General features: G+C 39.4%; 1 protein-coding gene across 1 annotated transcript in view; it reads left to right on the top strand.

Annotated features, from left to right (window-relative positions):
• The first annotated feature begins 6,157 nt into the window (after positions 1 to 6,157).
• The window catches only part of pde3a (phosphodiesterase 3A, cGMP-inhibited), a 119,560-nt gene continuing 101,444 nt past the window's right edge, over positions 6,158 to 24,273 (top strand). The window contains 1 exon segment of the mRNA XM_052118966.1: positions 6,158 to 8,957. Within this exon segment, the coding sequence (XP_051974926.1) occupies positions 8,163 to 8,957 (795 nt within the window). The 5' untranslated portion in view covers positions 6,158 to 8,162.

The raw sequence follows: 24,273 nt of genomic DNA, 5'->3' as shown, positions 1-24,273 counted from the left end.
GTCAGTAATGAGGACCCAATTCAAAACGAACTACTTATTGACCTCTATTAAACATTGTTGTGATTATGAATGGCATTAATTGAGGGGAACTCAAAGCTGAGTGCTTGTATTTTGAGACTACATTACAGCAGGCGTTTTGCTGTTTTTGCTAGTTGTAGCATTCTAGAACCGACTGGTCTTGCCAGAAATGTTTGGACCATCAGTGAGCCCTTTCAGAGGCCAGAGAGCACATTTTTGGGTCAAATGAAATCTAGTGTACCACAATTTTCAAGTCAAGCCCTGGTCTCTACGCAACAGTTAAACTTAACAGATTCAGTACGATGCCACAATGTGGTTCATGGTGTGAAACTTAAGCGAAGTTTGTCTTTAAGTAGCCAGACTTTTGAGGATTGGCCCGGTTTACAGCATATTATGGCCAAGAACCACCCATTTTGACATGTCTGACTGACATTAAAAGTTACCAATCTTAGTTGGTTTTGTTTTTATGTACCGTTTAGGGGCAGGTTTATTTGAAATAGTAGATACAATAATAAACTGTCGATTTTAAGCCATTTTTGTGTGCAATATGCGTCAGACAGTCAGTGGGCACCTGCAGGATTTCATCTGAGATACTGAGATTTCTGTGATATGCACAGAAATCTGACCAGCTAGCTTTATTTGTGGGGGATCAGAGGGCATGCTTCCCCAGGAGATTTTTTTGCTTTGAGAGAAGCATTTATGAATGTTGTGTTTCACTAGCTAAAGCTTTAAACACATTAACCATTCAAAACAAAAGCATGATGCAGTGCAAAAACCAGAGCAGAACAGAGGTGTCACAAGACGCATTTTTAACAATTGAAATACTTTTTTTTTATTTTCTCCCCAATTCACAACGTGCTCTAAGTCCTCATTGTGGCATAGTGACTCTGTGTCTGAGACCTTAAATCCACCCATCTTATCATGTGGCTTGTTGAGCGCATTACCACGGAGACATAACGCATGTTGGTTTACCGCGGCATCCACGCACAACTCCCCACGCGCCCCACCAAGAGTGAGAACCACATTATAACGACCACAAGGAGGTTACTCCATGTGACTCCACCCTCCCCAGCAACAGAGCCAATTTGGTTGCTTAGGTGACCTGGATGGAGTCACTCTGCATGCCCTGGATACAAACTCGTGACTCCAGGGGTGGTAGGCAGCATCTTTACTGGATGAGCTACCCAGGTCCCCTACAGTTGAAGTTCTTTTTAAATTGGCATGCGTCAAAACAACGCTCCTGTGAGAGATGCTAAAAACATATTAAACATAGTAAAAGTGACGTAGCGGTCAAAATCATCCATCTAACGAATGTCTATGGAAAACGATTGAAAAACAAGTCGAGTGGATGCCAAAACAAAACTCATTTGGTGTGAACAGCCTGTTATTCTCATGACACAGCACTAGCTTAAGTTTTTCAATGGGTCTGTCTGTGTCCTGCAAGACTACTACAAGACACGCCCACTACAAGGCACGCCCACTACACATTACGCGCCCAAGTTGGATGCCACATTCATACATTTTTGTGTTTATTTGGAGTGCCGCAGCAACCATACACCTTCATCTACCTATAACTCTAAACCTAACCATAACCACTAAGATTTTAAAAATCTTGAACATTTTGTACCACAAATTAAAAGTTATTTTGTATTCAATCTTACCACCGTATCACTAGGTGGCAACAGTGAGGTGAAATTTTATGAACGTGAAGAGGAGAAGAAACTAGCAGTATGCTAAGTTAATAAGCTAACCGATTAGCTTGTAAGCTACCTGGAGAAAACAGAATTGATAAATGTTTATCTTACCGTTTTTTATTATTGAACTAGCAGAAATTGTACAAACCCCTTCAAGAATTTACTAAGAATTTACCCCTACTATTTATATCATCCGTTTAATAATATGATATGTGACATATAATTTAAAAGTTATTCTTTGTCATATTTAAGGAATTAAGAGAAAAGGAATCCAAAAGGACCACTTGAATATCCAAGGGGGTGGGGTGTTATGTGTAGTGGGAGTGTCTTACTGGATGCTGACAGATACACTTTATAGAGTTTATTGAAGTTAAAAATAAACTTTTTCCAGCGCTGTTTGTTCTGTGTTCGCAAATATGCCGAAACTGTTTTGCTGAGTGAGAAACTGTTCCAAATTTTTCAGTGAGAGGGCAGTCAGAACAAATTGTACTGAATCACAAATCAATTCAGACTGTTTTACAAGCCCATTTGGCCAATTCACTGAGAAGAACCGACTCAAAAGAATGATTCATTCATGAACCGTGCATTGCTAGTTAAAACATAATACGGGATACACTTCACAATTGCTGAAATATTCTCAGTTAAATTGTTTCTCAGGTCAGCCGGAGTGCTCATGGTACGCACAGTGCATGCGGTCATACAGCCGCAGGCACCACTGAGTGGGTGTGCTGTTCGAAACTAGTCTTACTTTTTTACTGCTGTCAAGCCCATGGTATTGAGAAGGAGGGTTTTGTGGTATGTGGAATCTAGGTTAGATTAGGGTTAGGGTTAGAGCACTACAAGTCCATCTTTTTTTTTAATGGATGCTATTAAAATGTTCATAGTGTGTTTCACAATGGGTCAAGGCATATTTTGAAGCATATAGATCCACAGCAAGGCATGTTAATAGATCCTTATTAAGTCAACATGAAATGGCATTCATAACACATTCTACTTGCGTAATGTGATGCATTTCCGTGTGAAACCGAATGTCCGGCGGAAAAAAAAAGTAGAGCGAGACTTGAATTGATCAACCTGGTCTCATAGAATCACGTAACTTTACCTACATCTTTGCAAAATCATTTTTCTTTGATCTACCGGTCAATTTTTGTTCCTACCCTCACCTATGGTCATGAAGGCTGGGTCATGACCGAAAGAACTAGGTCGCGAGTTCAAGCGGCTGAAATGGGCTTCCTCAGAAGGGTGGTGGGCTTCTCCCTTAGAGATAGGGTGAGGAGCTCAGTCATCCGTGAGGAGCTCGGAATAGAGCCGCTGCTCCTTTGCGTCGAAAGGAGTCAGTTGAGGTGGTTTGGGCATCTGGTAAGGATGCCTCCTGGCCGACTCCCTAGGGAGGTGTTTCAGGCACATCCTGCTGGGAGGAGGCCTCTGGGAAGACCCAGGATTAGGTGGAGAGATTACATCTCCAAACTGGCCTGGGAACGCCTCGGGGTCCCACAGTCAGAGCTGGTTAATGTGGCTCGGGATAGGGAAGTTTGGGGCCCCCTGCTGGAGCAGCTGCCCCCGCGACCCGACTTCGGATAAGCGGTTGAAGATGGATGGATGGATCTTATCACCGCATTTTCCTGGTAAAATGAACACTTGAGGCGCTACAGCAGAGACTTTTATTCACTTTCACACAAATCCCCGCCCCCCTCCGCTCCACAATTGGACATTGAAAAGTGATATCAACCAAAGTCAGAGCATTTTTGCAAAGCTTCTGAAGACTTTTTTGGGTGGAATAACGTGCACCAATCAATTCTACACAATAAGACTAGGAATTTGTATTAAGAAAGTAATAGAGGGTACATTTTATTTTACGTCGACTCTAAGCCCGCCTTAAATGTGCTCAGAAATGAATCTCCTGTCTTGTCATGGACGACAGGGACTGGAAATCGTTTTTTTTTAGCTGATTGGCAGATCTTTAGACCAAGGGATGGCCATGATGTCTGACCCTGCATGTACTTCCTCTTTCAATTGAACATTAAACAAGCATGACTATTGGATTAACAGCGTACTCACATCGCTAATCTTATATGTATTTTAAATAACTTATGTAAGTGTTCAGGTGGATCGTAAAAATCCTTGAGTCGGCCTGCGTGAGGTGACAGTATCCTGCAATTCCTTAGCGCATCCAAGCGGGCCCCGAGGACAACTCTGCATAAAGAACAGTCTCCATTCTGTTTGTAACCGCAGGAGTGTGCCTGGAGAACAGCGTGGAGCGAGCAGGGGTGGAGGTGAAATTATGCATATATACTCCTCTTCTTGTGCCAATCTGGTGTTTATGCGAAAGCTGATCTACTAGAAGGGGAAAACTGAATCTTCTCCCATATTTAATCCTCAGTCACTTCACCTATAATGCATTTTGCGAGGGCGGGGTTATATTTTTAGATTTCTTGATGACAAGCCGTGTACCCAGTCCGTCTGATCATTTCTTACTAGACAGGTGAAATGTTTCAGACAGGCAATGCAAAGTTTTTAAATGCTTTGAGAGTTTCGGTGTAAACACTTCAATGTTGGGTCAATAGCTGCATACAATTATTCTCTGCTCTTGTATAACTTTTGCTTGAATGTTTCTGTGTCTCTCTCTGATGGAACTAAATGTACAAGAGCTGCAAATAGCCTTTATTATTATTATTATTAATAATAATGCATTATCAGAAATCAGTCTGGATTCATTATGAAGGTGAGTACAAAACCTTAAGATGTTTACAGGGACACAAATGTTAAATATTTGATCATAGTATATTTGATCATAGGATGGAAAGAGTAGTGCCCTTTAGTGGCTGACCTGAGAATAGCATTTTGGACACCATTTAGAGTGGGCACACTTTGGCACAGCATACGTACTGACATATTCACACACTACAAACTGAGAATACTTTGAGGTATGCAGATTAAACGATGTGTTCTTTTATGATTGCGGTCTCTTAAGCTATTGTATAGATTCAGAAGACGCACAAGTCATGTGGACTAGTTTTATGGTGTTATTTTGTCCATTTTGGAGCTTTACAGACGTTGTCTGGAAAAGAGCTGCGTCAAGATGCTTCAAAATTTCTCCTTTTCTGTTGTTTAATACAAGTTCAGTTTAATCGACAGCATTTGAGGCATAATGTTGATTACCACAAAAATTAGATTCCACTTTCTTTACAAAAAGGCAAAAATATGGATAACAGTGAAGCATTTACAATGGAAGTGAATGGAGCCAATCCGTAAGCGTTAAAATACTCTCTGTTTCAAAAGTTCATTTAAACATCTTTACATCTCAAATACACAGGATTTTAACAAGAACTATTGTAAGTGCTTTTATAAAATTATAAGCTTCACATTTCTGCCTTTAAACCGCTCCAAAAATGGGTCCCATTCACTTCCATTGTGAGTGCATCACTGTTTTTTCTTTTGAGGGCCGAGTTGAATTTATTACTTTCGGTTATGAACATAATGCCAGAAATGCTGTTGATTGAGCTTAACTTGAATTAAACCCGGAATATTCCTTTAATGCTAACAGAAATGTCATATTTGGGTGAACTATTCCTTTAAGACCACTTAAGCTCCTTTAGCCATATATAAAATCCATAATGCCATAATACTTTTCCATTCTGACACTTATTGCATTAACCTATACTGACCTAACATAATAATACAGGATTTAGGCATTTATTTTGACAGGGGTGTTTTCTGCGGTTCCTCCCTGAAGTTTTATGTTCCCCCGCCTGCTCCCTTATGCACAGAAACGGTTCTGCTGTGTTCCCTCATTCCGCTTAAGGACAAATTTATCCTTATCTTTATTTTGCTGGTTGGAGGCCGTGATGCAAGGATTTAATATTAGTTGGCCCTCGGCTGACCCAGGAACCGAGACCGGAAGAGACCGCTGCCCCTGCAGCTTTCCAAACAAGCACTCCCACATTCCCTGTAGCTGCTCCGAGCCAGGGGAGAGACAGGAGTCATGGGATATGGACACAGTGATGGACATCCATCAGACTGTTGATATGCCTCGACTGCCAGTAGCAGTGCAGCCAGATATGCCAATTCTGCCTGCACTGCTGTGTGGCTTTATGAATGGTAACCAGGTAGTGACCGACAACATAAATAGGATTTTTGTTTGATCTTAATCATGCAACTACAAGGAATCGTGTTTACCAGCGAATGCTAACTAACTATAAAATATTACAGTTAGAGGAAATCAGTCAGCAATAACTAATCGCAGAGAAAATAAGAAAACCAAACAGGGACTTTGAATGCCCATATGACTTGTGTTTGATCTTAATCATGCCAGTGAATGTTAACAAATGATACAATTTTACAAGGAAACTCAGTCAGCAGAAACAAACACCCAAGAAAATGTGAAGATGGAATCAAATAAACAAATACAATTTATATTTGAAGCAATAGTTCTCATATTTTGGAGTAATAGATGACATTTTACAAAGGGATGGAGTAATAGGCTAACAAAGTCTCAATTCAATATTCTAAAATATTACATTTGAAAGAAACAACAATCAGCGAGAACTAATATCCAAACGGTGACATTTATGGGACATGTGTTTGATCTCATGTTTACCAGCGAATGTTAACAAACTATTACATTTTACTATAAAAGGAAAGTCAGTCGGCAAGAACAAATATTAAGCTACACAGTAAAAAAAAATTATTATGTTTTAGTCATTACCCTTAATTAATTGAATGGAAGAAATATTTTAAAATAAATTAAATATCTTTAATTCTGATTAAGGTGGTTTTATTGAGCCAACATAATTGAGGTCAAACTCATCTATTATTGTAGCTTTAACTCAATTGAATTAGGTTCATCAAACTCATTTTAACAGGTTTATTTAATGCATTTTCTTATGTTGGTTCAACATAATTTATTTTATTTTTAATCATTAGTATATGCCCAATCAGCAAGTGTAAGGACAGTGAAACTGTTGCATTATTAATTTAACAGAAACTGCTTATAGAGGAAAGCAGTACTCGAAATCAAGAATCACTTGAAAATGAAAGTCCATCCTCAAACTAAGCACAAGCACCAATCTTCACCACAATGGCAACCCCCAAAACTCTTTTTAAATACCAATATAACAGAACATTAACCATTAACAAATCTGCTCATATTCCCATAAATGCTTAAAATAACTTCATTTCAACCTTTGTTCTTTCTATCCAGTCCTAGTAAAGCAAATTCCCTTGCCCAGTTTCATTAATGCTACATTAACACCGCTAAAAGTATTCATGTTGTCCCAACTCAAATGGATTAAGTAAACTTCCATTTTACAAATTTAAATGGATAAACAGAATAAAATCATATTGTGACAAGATGTTCTAGAATTGTGTTGCTTTAATTTAATTAAGTAACTTGAACAAGCAGCAACAATTCTTTTTTTCTTTCTTTTTTGCTGTTGTTGTTGTTTTTGAGTGTAACCTAAAATAAAGGACGTGTTTTATGTAATTATATCTCAAATGAACTGGTCTTATTCAAGTCAAAAATATTATTTCATATGAATGCATCAACCTAACTACATGTTACATAAATGAAAGTCAGATTAATTAGAGAAATTGGCAGATACACACATGCAACTAAAATGACATTTCATAAATGTGGGTTACTAACTTTAAAATGTTACCAAATCAGGCTGAAATAAATAGCACTGCAACCTGTATTACGCGTCTGGATGACGTAGATGTTGGTGAGTTGTAAAAATGAAATATTCAAGAAAACACATGGACACGCTGACATCAGCAGAGCTTTGTGCTGTGAATGGGGCAACACTGCTCGAGGCTCCGCATCTGAAACCAGTGATCAATAAATGAGATTGATCAATGCATTGAATTGAGTCCGATCACGATCAGTCACCATATTTGACCGTTAATATGCTTATAGACCGCAGCTCGCGCTGAGTGTGTGTGAGCATGAGTGTGTGTTGTGTTACGGACCGCCTCGACACCAACGGGACATTGCCCAGTATGATCCAGTGTGAGTAAACCCACGGAAATATTCCACCTGGGAGATTTTCCACGCGTCAAAACGATCCAAGAGTGAATGGAGATCGGGAAAGAAGGGAAATCCAGAGGTTTGCGCGAGAAACCCGGATAGTAACAAAGAAAGAAAGCTACAGGGAGGGAGGAAGGGTTGCTTATGATGATGATGATGATGATGATGACGAAGATGGCCTAGAAACATCAGGAGTTATCCTTCCTTCTGCTTGACTGGATCATGAGTTGATGGGGTATTTTACGCATGGAAAACAAAAGGCGTTTGCGCACACTTTTGTTTTTGCGCAAGGATGTTTTTGGTGAAAATAACACACTCGCTACTGTCTAACATTCATTCTGCTGGTCTTAAGTCACACAGATGAGAGGGAATAGCTATTCTGCGCTTTACTTATGTGTGTGCGCGCGCGTGTTCCCCCTTGACTGATGGCAGTGGAATCCGAGCGCAACGGTTATGTGCGCACATGTGTCTCTCCCGTGGAGCAGGACCCCTGTCACTCCTGGCTGGCACTGATATGGAGCGCGTGGAGCTCTAGGAGTCTCGTGTGCGTCGGCTCGCTCTCTGTGTTCCTCGCGCTACTCGTTCAATCCGCGGACTGGGATGCGGAGCGCACGCACGCACACTCGGGTTCTCCCGCGCTGTATGTGGTGACGCTCGTGGAACTCGTGTGGCAGCTGCTCTCGCCCGCGCTCACCCTCGTGTGTGCCTTCTTCTGGGTGGGTGTGTATCTGCTCCGCTGCGGGGTACTCGTCCGGACGGCTGTGTTCTTTCTCACTGTGTGCCACCTGGGCGAAGCAGCGGCGCAGTCGCTGTTGGATGCACAGCAGCTCTACTCGTTCGCGGCCACCGCGCTGGTGCTGCTCGCCTGCCTGGCCAGCGGGGCGCTCATGGTGGTGCGGCTGGGTCAAGGCGTCTCCGTGCTCATCTTCATCAGCATCGTTAGGACCGTGTCGCTGGTCTCGCTGCAGAAGGTGCGCGCCAGCTGGAGACCCTACCTGGCGTACCTACTCGGGGTGCTGGGGGTCCTGCTGGCGAGGTATGCGGACAGACTGCTGCCGGACCAGGGGGCATCACACCGCGAGGGATCGAGCGCGGATATTCCGGTATTTAAGAGGCGCAGGAGGTCCAGCTCTGTAGTTTCGTCGGACATGGCACAGCACGGACAGTCCAGGGGCAAATCCCACCGGAGAACATCACTGCCCTGCCTGCCGAGAGAGCAGGTACAATAAACAACTGCACTATTAGACGAAAAGTATTTGATCATGCTGCTACTATTGAGCAAAACAATAATAGTAATGCAGTTTAAAATAACAGTTCATTATCACTGACACACATTACAGTGGTACTAATGAAGTATATGCACTAATTATGTCTTCATGTGTGGAGCTGTTTGGGAATTAGGGCATTAAGAGATTATCATTTCAACCACATTGGATTCAGATTGCTTTTATTGCTGTTTCTGCTGCAGCTACTATTGATTACAAGACATTTGAATAACAATCATGATTTGTGAGATAATATGAACTACATGCAATTAATGAGTGATTATTTTGCAAAGCTGCATGATAATTATGGCATTTAAGAGATTATCATTTATTATGGCTGCTGCTGTTGCTGCTACTGTTGATGATAATACTGTAGCTTATAATCATAATACATTAATGGTCAAATTTTACAGTGTTTAGTTTACTTTGTATTTACATAAGTATCCTATTATGAAATGTAACACTAAAGAACAACATGTACTTAATGTGTAATCATGGTGTGAAGTTGCTTTTACTAGACAAACATTAAGTACTTACAAGTACAGCTTTACATCTAATAATGTAATATTTGTGTTACCTACTGTATTGTCATGATTAGACATATTATTTTTATTCTTATGTAAACATGAAGAAAAAATGCTTTTTTTTCTTCATGATTCCGAAAAGATTCCGCCTTTTCATTTTGTGAGGAATATTGCATTTGGCTGTCCTTTTCCAGTTGGGGTTTGTGTTTGTTCAGGCGTAGTGTGCTTGCCATTAGATACCTTGTATTTAGATACTTGGAATGGACTCACTCAAGCATGCATTCTTAGTTTTCAAGTGTGACATAATTTCTGCCCTACCTAGTACAGGAAAAGCTCATGGCTAAGGTAGTGAACTTTGACCTCTTGTACTATATAGGTGTGGTGTTGTGATTTTTTTCTTGTCGGTTTATAGCTGTTTTGACGAGCATTGCACTTTATTTTACCAGACACATTTGACGCTGGCGGAAATATGAAATGCACATGGAGAGATTTCTGTGTTCTGCAAAACCACTCGGAGTATGTTCAAATGAAAAAAAGTTTCAGTTAACTTAAGTTAAGATGTGGTTAAGAGGAATATGCATTTATGCCTGTGTTTTTTGTGCATATATGTGATATTTTGTGCTACAAACACACTGGTAGAGTAGAACTTGAATTTGTTTGCACATAAAGCATTGTTTTAAAGAAATGTTTTGGCCTACTGAATCTCAGCTATGCTTATCATATTTATAATAACAAAATAGTTTTAAAATTATTATGTGTTGTGTTTTCATGTGATTGCATATCGGCTTTATCATCTTTCCCCTCTTTTATTTAGTGTACTGCACTGTTAGAACAAAGCCTACTAGTAATATTTTCAGACAGATTGTGAACTGCACTTAAAGTGCTGCTAAATTCTGAAAGAATATGCAGTTATTTCTCTAACAATAACAATGCAATTTAAAAGTCAAAATGAATAGCTAATGTTATTGATGGTGTCGAACTAAAATGTATTTTTAATGAGGGAATTAATGCATGCTGTATGACGCATCAGAATTGCTGTAAATATGGCAGTTCCACTTGAATGTCTATGTGTCATGTTTACAGATTTCGACATGTGTATTTATGCAGAAACACGTAATATGATAATATTCCATTTAAAGGTTTGCCTTAAATTTTCTTGTTCATGTAAATGAAGTGTGATGCATTTGCAGCACTGAAAAACACTTTAGCCGATGACTTATGAATTTTGCATGAATTTCATCTTCATGCTGTGCAATTTTATGGTCCTCTCTAGCCATCCAGAATTTAACTTAGAATTTGGCATTTATTTGCTGCCTTTGTGAGCCAGTATTTATTTTGCGCCCTCTAGTGACTGCATTATTAATGTTGTAATCTGGTATGGAAACTGTAAAAGGATATACCAAACTTGTTATCGAATCTATATGTTGTCAGTGGTTTTGCATGTTTGCTTTGACTATAGAATGGAAAAGGAATGCAGAGCCCTTGGAGTTCTGTCTATACATGCATACACACCTGGAGCACATATGTGATGTCTGGAATGATATTAGTTCCTATAGCGATTTATGTGTAGTTGTTTTATCTGTGTGGTCTGGCTGTATAAACATACCACCATGTGACCTCTGAACTGTTTTATCCTTCCTGGCTGTCTGCTACTACAATAACCTGTGTGTTAATGGGCTGAACAGAAAACAAGCTCACATATATGTAGATATCGCCTGGAGATAACAGACTGAATGGGTTCTTAAGTGCGTTTTCACACTAGAGCTTCGTTGAGGACCCAAGTTTGACGTCACAGTTTGGTTCATTGTGGTTGGTGTGAAAACAGTTTTCCCAACCACACAGTTAACAGGTTTGGAACAATACAAGGATAAATAAACAGTGACTGTGCCAAGCGGTCACACCAAGCCTTAGTAAAAGTTTACCTTTTGTGCAGTTCATAAATTCTGCTGCCCAGTGCAGTGAACAGGATGTGATCTAAGAGTTGCTGTGGACATTATCTGTCAGCCACTTTGCAAGGCTCAAGCCCTGGGCACTTTCAGTGACGGACATAAAATCATTCACATTATGAACATGGCTGCATGAAGTGAGTTACGTAACATTCTACAAATGGACCTTGCGAATGTGAATGGGCCGAAAAAGCAGGAGTCTCACTGGCTCTCTCTTTCTCCTTCTGCGAAGGCCTGTGAATATCTTGCATTGTTCTCCCTTTAGCATGGCCTTATGTAGAGTTGAGCCTTCAATAAACATGTAGAAGTTATGACATGAGCCCGAGCTCCTTACACAGTTGAAGAGAGACTTGACATGCCAGAAACAGTTTTGGACTCAAGGCCGGCCATACAGGATGTTCAAGACATTAGTTCATAAGCTAACTAGTGTCCTAGACTGAAACCCATAATAAGTTGACTCTACTCAATTGATTGAGTAAACTCATTCCCTCAATTGAATTAAGTAATGGCTCCAAAACTTGTGTAATTAAGTTCACTTAACTTGGTGTTCACAGAGAATAAACTATTTAAGTTAAGGTAACTAGATGCAAGTAGACCTTACTCAGATTTGTGATTGAAATAATAATTTAAGTTAAATGGACTCAAATTTAGGTCATACAATAACACAGTTTAAATAAAGAAGATTATTACTTCTAAGTCAATCATGGAATAAACATATATTGCCACAGAAATGCAGACACATGTACTTTTGCACATGTGCAAGGAGAACTGAGATAGTGTTAACATGATCCAAAGGGGACTCCGATCACTCGAATGATGACATCACAGGAAACCACTATTTACGACAAAATAACATAATACTACAAAAGAGCTACAACCTCGTTTGCCCTAATATGTTCCCTTTGATCATAGAAACACAATTTAATAAATCAGCCACAATGTATTGTGGGTATTCCCCATAGCATACATTTTGTACTCAATAGTTTGAGTCTCTGGATTTTTAAGAAACTTAGAAATTAAAGACTAATTGATTTTTCCAGTAATGACAACATTAGGGTTTACAGTGTAGATTACTTGCTTGAATATTCATGATAAATTCACAAAGAGTTTGATGTTGATATAAAATTAAGCAACGTTGTGAATATCACAATGACTTTGATGTGCTAAAAATAAAAATGAGCAGCACTGCATTATTATATAATGTAATAATGTTTATTAATGTTCATATGTTTTATCTATGGTTTACAGTGAAGATATATATGTAGGTTCTTTCTGAACTATCGACAAAACCAGTTTTAACTAACAATAGGCAGGTATGATTTTGTTGGAAATGTGTCAGGATGATTAATTCATATCCTTGCATGTTTCACACATTTTTAAAGCATAAAAGTAATGAAAAATAGCACGCAGACAGGCAATAAACATCTTTAGCGCTTTAATTATTGGTCAACATACAGTACATAATAGGGGTTGCATGACAACTGATTTTTAGCTGAGTCTAGTTGAGTTGGATTCGACTAGTCACGTCATCACCCACTAGCATGTGATGGGGTACATTCCATCATGTCAGCATCAAGGGGTGAGGCCAGACATCTCCAAATGAGTGGATCTTGGTGAAATCTTTACAACAATTTTTTACAGTCAGATGGTTCACTTTTAATTGACTATATCACAATTCCAGTGGGTCAGAAGTTTACATACACTAAGCTAACTGTGCATTTAAGCAGCTCGGAAAATTTCAGAAAATTTTGTCAAGCCTTTAGACAATTAGCTTCTGATTGGAGGTGTACTGAATTGGAGGATGTATTTTAAGGCCTACCTTCAAACTCAGTGCCTCTTTGCTAGACATCATGGGAAAATCTAAATAAATCAGCCAAGACCTCAGAAAAAAGAATTGTGGACCTCCACAAGTCTGGTTCATCCTTGGGAGCAACTTCCAAAGACCTGAAGGTACCACGTTCATTATTCACTATGTACAAACAATAGTACACAAGTATAAACACCATGGGACCACACAGCCATCAGGACGGAGACACATTCTGTATCCAAGAGATGAATGTAGTTTGGTGCAAAAAGTGTAAATCAATTCCAGAACAACAGCAAAGGACCTTGTGAAGATACTGGAGGAAACAGGTAGACAAGTATCTATATCCACAGTGAAACAAATCATTTATCGACATAACCTGAAAGGCTGTTCAGCAAGGAAGAAGCCGCTGCTCCAAAACCGCCATAAAAAAGCCAGACTACAGTTTGCAAGTGCACATGGGGACAGAGATCTTACTTTCTGGAGAATTTTCCTCTGGTCTGATGAAACAAAAATGTAACTTTTTGACCATAATGTCCATCGTTATGTTTGGAGGAAAAAGGATGAGGTTTGCAAGCCGAAGAACACCATCCCAACTGTGAAGCATGGGGGTGGCAGTATCATGTTGTGGGGGTGCTTTACTGCAGGAGGGACTGGTGCACTTCACAAAATAGATGACATCATGAGGAAGGAAATTGTTGTGGGTATATTGAAGCAACATCTCAAGACATCAGACATGAAGTTAAAGCTCGGTCACAAATGGGTCTTCCAAATGGACAATGACCCCAAGCATAACTCCAAAGTTGTGGCAAAATGGCTTAAGGACAACAAAGTCAAGTATTGGAGTGGCCATCACAAAGCCCTGAACTCAATCTGATTCATGGGCAGAACTGAAAAGCGTGTGTGAGCAAGGAGGTCTACAAACCTGACTCAGTTACACCAGTTCTGTCTGGAGCAATGGGACAAAATTCCAGCAACTTATTGTGAGAAGCTTGTGGAAGACAGCCCAAAATGTTTGACCCAAGTTAAACAATTCAAAGGCAATGCTACCAAATACTAACAAAGTGTATGTAAATTTCTGACCCACTGGGAATGTGATGAAAGAAATAAAAGCTGAAATAAATAATTCTCTCAACTATTATTCTGACATTTCACATTCTTAAAATAAAGTAGTGATCCAAACTGACCAAAGACAGGGAATGTTTTCTACAATTAAATGGCAGGAATGGTCATATATGTCCTGGTGGTCATATTGCAATAAACATTATTATTAGACACTTTTCAGTCCTCCTGCTTTTCACAGATGTTGGCTGGGTTTCCCAAAGCACTAAGAAGAATGTTAGTAGCACTTAAGTAGTACTTAATCTCTGCGGTGCATTTCCCAAAAGCTTCGTTATCAAAGTAAAAATGTTTGTAAATTAACGAGAGCTTTGAACCACTCTAAGTCCGTTAAGTGCAACTTAAATGCATCTTTCACAGTTATCACAGTCACAAAGGGACATTGAATAAATTATAAATAGGAAAAAAAAAATCCTGTGTTTGTCCTGTTTCACCAATTCTTATAGAAATGGAAATGTCCAAGTTTTTAGTAATCTTTCCAAAGCGAACAGCACAAACCACACTTTTTTTTTAGCTTAATTTGTATGAAGCGCCCATTGAAAGCAATTCTTTTAGGTGCCAGAATAACAAGGAAGTGCCGGAGCCATGCATTTGTTTGCAAACATTAACTAATCTATTCAGTTGGTCATTATGTTTCTTTAAAGACCATGTCATAATACTGGTATTGTGATACTTCCTTGTTTCACGGTTCACAAATCTGAGAACGTACCAAGATAGTTTAATTCAAGACTGAACTCCGACAAAAGGCAAAAAAATACAAATAAATAAAGATACAGAAATATTTAAATATATACTAAAATACTTAATATTGCCCAGTCCTAACGTGCACCCAATTAAAGAGAGGCTGTGTGGGGTAAACTTAACTATAGTTAATTTGATATATTTCTGCATTTAAGCACTGGTCTCCAGAGAATGGTATTCACAGAAAACCCCTGTTTAATGACATGAGTCGTCGTTTCATGTCAAACCCCTCACTGCATGGAGCCTTTAGTAGCCTTTAGCGGGTCAGTTAATCGAGGTTAGCCCAGGGCTGCCTGGAAAAGCTATTCGTCATGAGCTAAAGCCTCTGAGCAGAACAGGCAAATGTATTTAAATCATTCCTTAAAGGTAAAGTGTGTCATTTTTTTCTACGTTAAAAAAAAACTTTATTCTGTCCCAGTTTAATGTGCAGAAATGACTATTAGTAATGACAAAGCAAACTCGTTTTCATTGTATGAAAAGAAAAGTGCGCCACATTCTTCAGAATTCCCGTTGTGTTGCACTGAAGAAAGACTTCCATGTCACATCTATTCACCAAATGATTAAATGGGGGGCCCTCCCTTGTTGTCGATCGTCCCTAGAATTAGAAAAACAGTGGCATTTTAATGGCCTGAGAATTTAGGAGATTTCTGTTTCTTTTGTGATGGAGGGAAGGAAAATGTATTTGATTTGTGAAGGAGAGAAAAGGGTGTGCAAGAAGCTATTTAAGAGGTGACGCCACTGGAGATCCAAAGAGACCAGGAGTACACACACACTTTTTTAAGGGCCCCTTTTCCCAGCCTGCTGGAGATACCAGGTTAGTTGGTGGGCCTTTTACTGCCAGGGTTGATAATAAACCACTTAAAGCAAGCCAGCTCTATGAGATTTGAAAATAAAGAAAAACACCTTCACTTATAGCAGACGATGTTCCCAAGGTAATGGTTTCCTGTCTGAAGTGGACAGCGTATTCCATTCCTCACGGTACCTGCAGTAGCTTTACGCTCAGGGCCGCTTGTTTTTCATCTACACCAGAGCACTCGACATGCTGAGGGTTGTTTTCCTTCCCGCTTCCTTGTGTCTACGGTTCTTTGCTCCCTCGCACTCTCCTTGGTCTTGTCTGTAACACTGCTGCGGCAGACAGAGAGATTCTTTGATGTCGGTCGGGGCCAGAACACTGTATTTTGGTTGTAAGAGGCCTCGCGTCAAGCCCGACCGTGCCAGGCCTGGAATGTATAGCCTCAGCTGTTTTGCCAGAGAGGCGACTGCCAAAAACCTCATCTATTTTCAAAATGCTAGCAGTTCGACTTTTTCCAAACAACCAAGAAGGAACGGCAAGCACAGGCCTGCTCACAGAGAGGGCCTGATTCTTTGTGAACCAGGTGCACAGCTGGTGCAAACAGATGCAACGAAAAAAACAAAATGACATTAACTGCTCTACATATGTCAATCCAAACAAACCACAGCCTGGGCTCACGTGAAAACTAAAGTTGCTGTAAAAGCATGTCTTGAGAATAACGGCTGTTCAAAAGCGCCTGGAAATGAACTGTTTTTGCAAAATATAGTCTCTCTAGAAGATACCCAAAAGCAACGTCACTACAAAAAGTGATCGTTCAACATCACTTGTGTTGGTATGCGTATTTGCGATGGTTTTGCAAGTGCATATGACAATGATTTTTATGTACTTTAAATCTTGCTAATAATTTGACTTAAGACTGTGTCAGTGAACACATTTACATACACCGCAATATGCTGATAACTAACAAAAAAATTAGCTTATTAAAAAACAGACAAAGCTAGAAAACATGTTTGCATGCTGCTTGAAATTATCGGGTTACTTTCCGATGTTGACATCAAAACATAAACATTTGTGGGCATTAGATAAGCTGGCAAGAATGCCGGTAAATGTATTTCCACCAGTGGTTGACCGAGATATTGCAGAGGTCGATAAATCGGACGATATTCTGGATTTTATTATTATCGGCATCGGCCCATAAATGTTCCCGTTTGGCCGAATGGTTTCTCAAGCAGATACCGGACCATATGAACTGAAAGATTTCAGGAGATTGCTGCTCTCGCTGTATCTGCACGAGTGTGCGAGAGCAACTTCAATGTAAAAGCGCTTCACGTGCGCTATAAGTGAGAGTCATATTCACTGTGCACTGTACGTATGGTTAGTTAGTTTGATTCAGACTTTTGAGAGAAAATGCTATGTGTGCACTGATGTTCTTTCCTTCTTCTTAATACATAAAAAATGTCAATTGCTAAAAATGAATGACTAATTAGAAACCAGAAGAAACAGCCTATTCCAAATCTACTGTTTAATTCATTTATGTGTGTAATATGAGCCAGTTGGTGACGTAAAGTGAATCCGTTAGTCATTGTTTACGTAGAACAGCGCGCCATGATCGCTCGTATTACCACTACATTACTTAAGCTAGGACATTGTTTTAAACGGCTTTAAATGAACAATTTCAGGATTAAGGCTCATGAGAGAAACAACAGACTGTTTGATTACAGAACTCGAGGTGCTTACTGAGTTTCCACATTAGATACACACTGTTTAAAATGGCAGAGGACATCGCTGTTTCTATAGTGATCGACTCTTGCATGGCTACCATGAAATAGGGAGAAATACCCCCGCTTGAATGCTATTTTTCCACTGAGAAAGCTGACCTTCAGAAAGCTGACAGCATCTCTGATTTGGTGTGGCACCAGGTGATCGCACATGCTCAGTCTCTCTCTCTCTCTCTCTCTCTCTCCTTGTTTATCAAATAACTTGTTAGAAACAAGCCTTGATACTATTTCTGAATTACTAACGGAGGCTTGAACACATCATTTGTTTTGAACCAGCAATGGCAGATTCTGATCCATTGCGTAATAAAGTTGTTCCATGCACAAATGCCTTTTTATGTCCGTACTCGGTTTTTCCTATTTTTTTTGTTATTTACTTGTTAATTGAACTGTTGTATATAAGCAATATCACACTCACAATTGGGCTATATGGCCCTACATCAGCACTGCTGTAATTACCAACGGCACTCATCCTGCGGCCAAATAACAGCAGTGCTGATGTAGGGCCATATCGCACTCTTGCTCATGTGATATTACTTATATATATATATAAATTAGCAATTTGATGTATATGTTATTTACTATTTTAAATTGTGTGAAACACATTTACCGGCTTATTCAATGTGCGCAAGTGCACACACCTGTCTACGTTTTGAAGTCAAAAGCAGAGAATAATCAGATGATTTTAAATCACATGCCAAGTTTGGGTTTCTCACATAGTCGTTTTCTTGAATAAGCTTGTTTGTTGCAGCTATCAGTGTATTGCTGTGCATGTATATGTGCTCATTGTGAAAAAAATGCAGCAATTATTTTTAACTGTAATAAGTTTTAGTTATTACATTTAAAGCTTTAAATCAACTTGACATCACTGGCTTTTTGAAAATAAATCACTTTTTACACCATTATCGTAGCATAAATATCAAAATCATCAACAGGCTGAAATGTTTTTCAATTATTTTGCCGTATAGCCCAACCCTAGTGCACACTCACTTATGTTCTCTGTTGGTGTGTGTTTGCCACATGTATTTCAGCTCCACTGCTGAGAGGGTTCTTGTTATTTTAACCTGGGCTGGCTGCGACCCAGCGCACCTCTCTGAGAGGAGCTCCCCCACTAGTGCCCATATGAGCGGCCGGCCTCAGACAAGGCCTGTCTTGTTAACTCGCTCAATGGCGTGTTTTAGTTTCGAAAATATGGATGGCATATGGAGTAGCGATGGGGGAAGGTTTAGAGTCAAGTCAATGTCAAAAACGACATCTGTCTGTTTGTCAGAGCGCCTCTCTCACTCGTTTTTGCGTTGATGTTAAAAAAGGGTTTACGAACTTGAGGGAAAGTTTGCTTTTTCCAAATATGTTTGTATTAGTGGGAAGCAAAGTCGCTCTGGGCAGCTAAGAGAACATTTGCTCACAAAAACAATATGTGAACAAACAAGGTGCAAAGAAATTGATCCTAAATTTCGATTGCACTAATCATCCTAAGACTTTTCAATTCATTTTAAATATAACTTATTAATTAAATTCATGAAACACATGCAGAATGAAACCAAATTTGAAACATTTGATTAAAAAAACGTAAACTGTTAATTCAATTCAATCCTTTAATTAAAAAATGGTTTTACGAATGTTTACACTAAGGCCACGTCCACACTATCAGTTTGTATGAAAGCTTTGTTTTCAGTTTCCTACCGCCATCGTTTTCCAAGTATGCCGTTAGAGAGAGCCTTTTCGTAGGTGTCCGTTTGTATTGTGAAAGCGCCGTTCCAGTGTGAATGAAAGGCATAATGTAGAAAAATCTAAAGGCTCTTAAATATCGCACACTTTGGAATACAATGACATTAGGAAACTGAAAATGGAAAAGTGTGGATGTGGCATTAAGATTGTTCTGCTCGTTTTTCTTGAAAATGTGCATTTGCACAAAAATGGATTAGAATGATTGTGGCCAAAAATTTTCTTTTTAATTGATGACGTTAGGAAACTGAAACTGAACCTAAAAGGTTTTGAGGACACAACATAATATTTGTCGCACTTGTTTTTCATGAATACATGCATTGGGCATTATTCATTCAAACATAAGAAGAACAAAGTAAAAAAAAATCAAGTAAATTCTCACATTGAATTGAATGTAATCATTTAAGTAAGAATGCTTTTATGGACAGGTTACACTAAGGCCATGTCTACACTAATCCGTTTAAGTTTTCAAACGCATAGATTTTGCTATGCTTGTGCCTCTTATCCACACTAGGGCGTCATTTTCCACCACCAAAAATGGGGCGTTTCGAAAATTCTCTCCATTAATGTTGCAGAAAATGCTCTTTTAAAAACAATGACGTTAGGAAACTGAAACTGGAGTAGTGAGAACATGGCATAACATTTGTTCGCTTGTTTTTTCATGAATACGTGCATTTGCCGTAAAAGTCGTTTGTTTTTTCCCCAATTTGGAATGCCCAGTTCCCACTACTTAGTAGGTCCTCGTGGTGACACGGTTACTCACCTCAATCCGGGTAGCGGAGGACAAGTTTCAGTTGCCTCCGCTTCCGAGATGTCAATCCACGCATCTTATCACGTGACACCGTGGAGACTCACAGCATGTGGAGGCTCATGCTACTCTCCGCAATCCACACACAACTCACCGCATGCCCCATAGAGGGCAAGAACCACTAATCACGACCACGAGGAGGTTACACCATGTGACTCTACCCTCCCTAGCAACCGGGCCAATTTGGTTGCTTAGGAGACCTGGCTAGAGTCACTCAGCACACCCTGGATTCAAACTAATGCACTACATGCATTAGGCCTTATTCTTGAAACATGAGCTGAACGAATTTCTGTGTAAATCATTTGTTAAAAAATTATACATTTTTCAATGTAGTTGAAGTTTTATGTTTTTAAGAATGATTTACATTACAATTCGTTCTGCTGGTTTTTAAAGAAAGAGGCCCATTGTTTGTAGCTCTACTGAATTCTAGTAAAGACACTTATACAGTATATCAGTGTGAATTTACCTCATTAACTATGCCTAACATTGCCACAGGTCCCATGTTAATGCTGATCTGATCAATTTGATCAAGCCGGCCTTGTGACAACGATGCAGTTTTGTGCTTTGGAGAATCAGCCTAGAAACATAGAGTGTTTGTTTGTGACTCACGTACATTATCAGTAAGGGAAAGGAGAACCCAGGGTGGCAATCACAATTCTTCAGTTCCCTGTTATCCACATTAGAACATCCCTCATGTATCCTGAAGGGACTAATGATGCAAAGCCTTTTGTAAAGCTTTGATAACAGCTGGTGCTGCGTTTTACAACCAGCGCTTCTCAGAGGAAACAATGAAACTGCTGGAAGATTTTAACATCAGCCAAGAAACACATGAAGTTGCTTAGTTGACGTTTTCTGCAGAATGCACCTCAGCTGCCAGTGCACAGCTCCTAATCTTGATGGCTCTGTCTGTGTGCGTGTTTTGCCTATCAGATAATTTGCATGTAATCGCGGGCATTGCAGCTGGAAGTGTTTTTTGGCCGCTTGTTAGCCGAAAAGCTTGCGTTAAATTCGTAACTCAACTAATCACGCGAAGCCGCGCATATCCCTGAATCAATGTGCTGGTTTGGCGGAGCTTGCGTGATAATTTTTTCCCTACTTTGTCTCAGAAGCTGACAGGAACTGTGAGAACCACAGCTGTGTTATGCCCACTGTCTGCTAGATACCATTGACTGGTAAAAGACAACACTGTATGGTGATCTGTTGAATACCAGTGTTGAGAAAGCTACTTTATAACTTTCCTAGCTTCAAGCAACTCATAATTTAAAAACACAATGAAATCAGAATTGAAGTTTTGTGGCTATGACTGTTAGCTTTGAGGTTATGTATATGTTAATGTGCTAAAAACGTATCTTTTGGCCAACCTTGTCTCACAGGATGTAAACATCCTATTCATTTTCTTCATATGTGAAATTGCGAATTGATTTTCAACAATAAGTTATGCACCTTTAAAGACAGACTTACAGTGAGTTTTGAGGTTGCTAATCGATGGTATATGCTTCTGTTGCAACCATAAAGTCTGTGTTATTTCAACTTCATTCATAAAAGAAAACAGTAACGTGTAATAGCAGAATTTGTGGTGAAGAACTACACTACCCATGATCCTGCAAAGAAAGATCAACCAATCAGAGAATCGCGGCAAACAAACCAGAGCAAACGAGTCCTGCAGCAACCGCGACTCCCATGATGCACCGTGAAGGATACAATTGAGTCGGTCTCACTACACTTTCAAACTACTTATATATTTGTATGGAGTGACTAATTGGACTAGGTGTAAATACAGTGGGTAAGCAACCAGATTGTGCCTTAGTACCTTGGGGAGTACCGCCTTCTCACATGTGAGACACGTTCGCAAAATCACTGCCAGGAGGCGCAAAGGGACACTTTTTGTCACAGTGTGAAGAAAGTGAGAGTTATTATGATTAAATTGATAATATTATTATTTGTATTATATTTTTTACATTTTGATGTGTAGAAGGTGATCTAACAATGCTAAATGAATGTCAGCATTAAAGTAATAGCTTAGTTAGCTCATGAATTGATAAACAGAAAAAATGCTCATATGTGTGTGCTTATTTTGTTGTTTTTAAGTCAAATTATTTAAAGTTAGAGTAGTTAAAAACTTAAGTTCTTTGTAAGTCTAATGGGAGCCAGCTGATGTATAGCTGTTGTGCAGTGTTTATTAGGGATGCACCGATACCACTTTTTCTCTTCCGATCCGATTCCGATATCGGAAATCTCAGTATCGGCCGATACCGATCCGAATCCGATACCAGCGTTGGTTCTTTTCCATAATCAGTTTAGAATATCTTTACATTATTGTGTGGAACTAATTGGGAGTACTCATTAATATGTAAAGAAACACAAACCTCTAACTACATATTATTTCATATAAATGTATAGCTCATATAAATGTATAGCTTACTAATTATTATTAACTAGTATACTGGATAATGTAGCAGCTAAATTTTTGGAAAAACTTCAGATCTCTTTTTTGTTCAAGATATCGGTCCACTTTTCATTCACACATTTATTTTTTGGAACCCATTCAACTTAAATATTATTATCATTTGTAAACAAATAATAATATATTATAATAGTAATATATAGTAATATATCTCAATCGTGCACCTTTACCTTTTAAACCCTCATGCTTTTATTTTGAAATTCTGAACTCTCCAGGAGGTCCTGTAAGTGTCTGTTTGTAGGCAAGTTCACAGTCGCTTCTTATTCAAATTCTGGTCAAATGCTCCTCCGGCGCCGTTCTAAATGCATATTATAAGTGAACTGAACTATTGAGCATCCACATATGAGATGTTGTTCGTGAGTAGAGCTCTAATATTGCACACCGCGTGAAGGCTAAAAATAGCCGTGTGTGTGTGTGAACAGAGCAGCGGCATTCACTGAAACACTGGAGCTGCGCGTGCATTTTATATATTTATTTATTAAACAGTCTTTTGTGATTCACAGAGATATCGCATGTCTTCAAGTGGATTTGAATAAAATGCACGAGTCATATGAACTGCTTTAATTGTGTTTTTATGGTTCTTTTATATCATTTGTTTTAGCTTGACAGTAACGAACATGACTAACACATAGTATCGGGTTTGGATCGGGTTGGTTGGTCCGATACCCGATCCGTTTAAAAACTTCAATATCGGAGATGATACTGATCCAGGTATCGGATCGGTGCATCCCCAATGTGTATAAACCTCGCTCTCCTCAAGAGGTGCACTAGCAACTGACTCTAGAGGCTGTATCCTTTAGCCTACTTGTTAGCGCACCGGCTTCCCATGCCGGAGACGCCGGTCCGAGTCCCGTATGGAGTGGGTAGAACAGGAGCGTCACAATGGTGCTGTGGCCATTTTGTCATCTGATACTGTCTTTTCCTGCATATCGTGGGTTCGAGACCAGGTTTACTTATCTTATTGTCTGTTTGGATCACCTGCCACACAGCACAGCTATTTGCACTCCACAACTTGAAGACAAACTGCGCCCCCCAGTGTCGCTGAAGTGGCAAGGGGTGCATTAACGGTGTGGATGTGCTTTTTCGGTGTGGATGACCCGGGTTCGATTTTGCCTTTTGTCCCACTTTTTCCCATCCTGTTTGCTGTCTCCACTCTTAATATTAACTTTAATTCTAAAAATGAATAGAAACGTTGATTTCTTCTCAGTTTTTTGGTCACAGTGAAGGTCAGGAAGGCTTGATCCAGGTCCATTTTTTGGCGGAAGCATTTTCATTTTAATGCAATTAACCACAGTGTTAGTACAGTTATGTTGTGTTAATATACTGTTGTAACCTTGTTTAACTGTGTAGTTATTGTGATTTTACCACAAAATACCATGGTGATACTATGGTTAAATACCATGGTGATATATGGTTAATGTAGTAAATCCATGGTTAATGCTTGTAAGGGAAGCTTTGGGTTAGGCTTAGGGGTAGGGGTTGGTTTAAGGTGTCTGTGGGACTCTAAATGTACAATAAACAAGCTGGGATCTATTTATGGGATTGTAGTTCATTCCCTCATTGAAGATGGTT

This window comes from Xyrauchen texanus, chromosome 45, assembly GCF_025860055.1.
Source record: "Xyrauchen texanus isolate HMW12.3.18 chromosome 45, RBS_HiC_50CHRs, whole genome shotgun sequence".
NCBI classification, from domain to species: Eukaryota; Metazoa; Chordata; class Actinopteri; order Cypriniformes; family Catostomidae; genus Xyrauchen; species Xyrauchen texanus.
The sequence above is the reverse complement of the archived record's forward strand: the minus strand, read 5'-3'. Positions and strand labels throughout refer to the sequence as shown.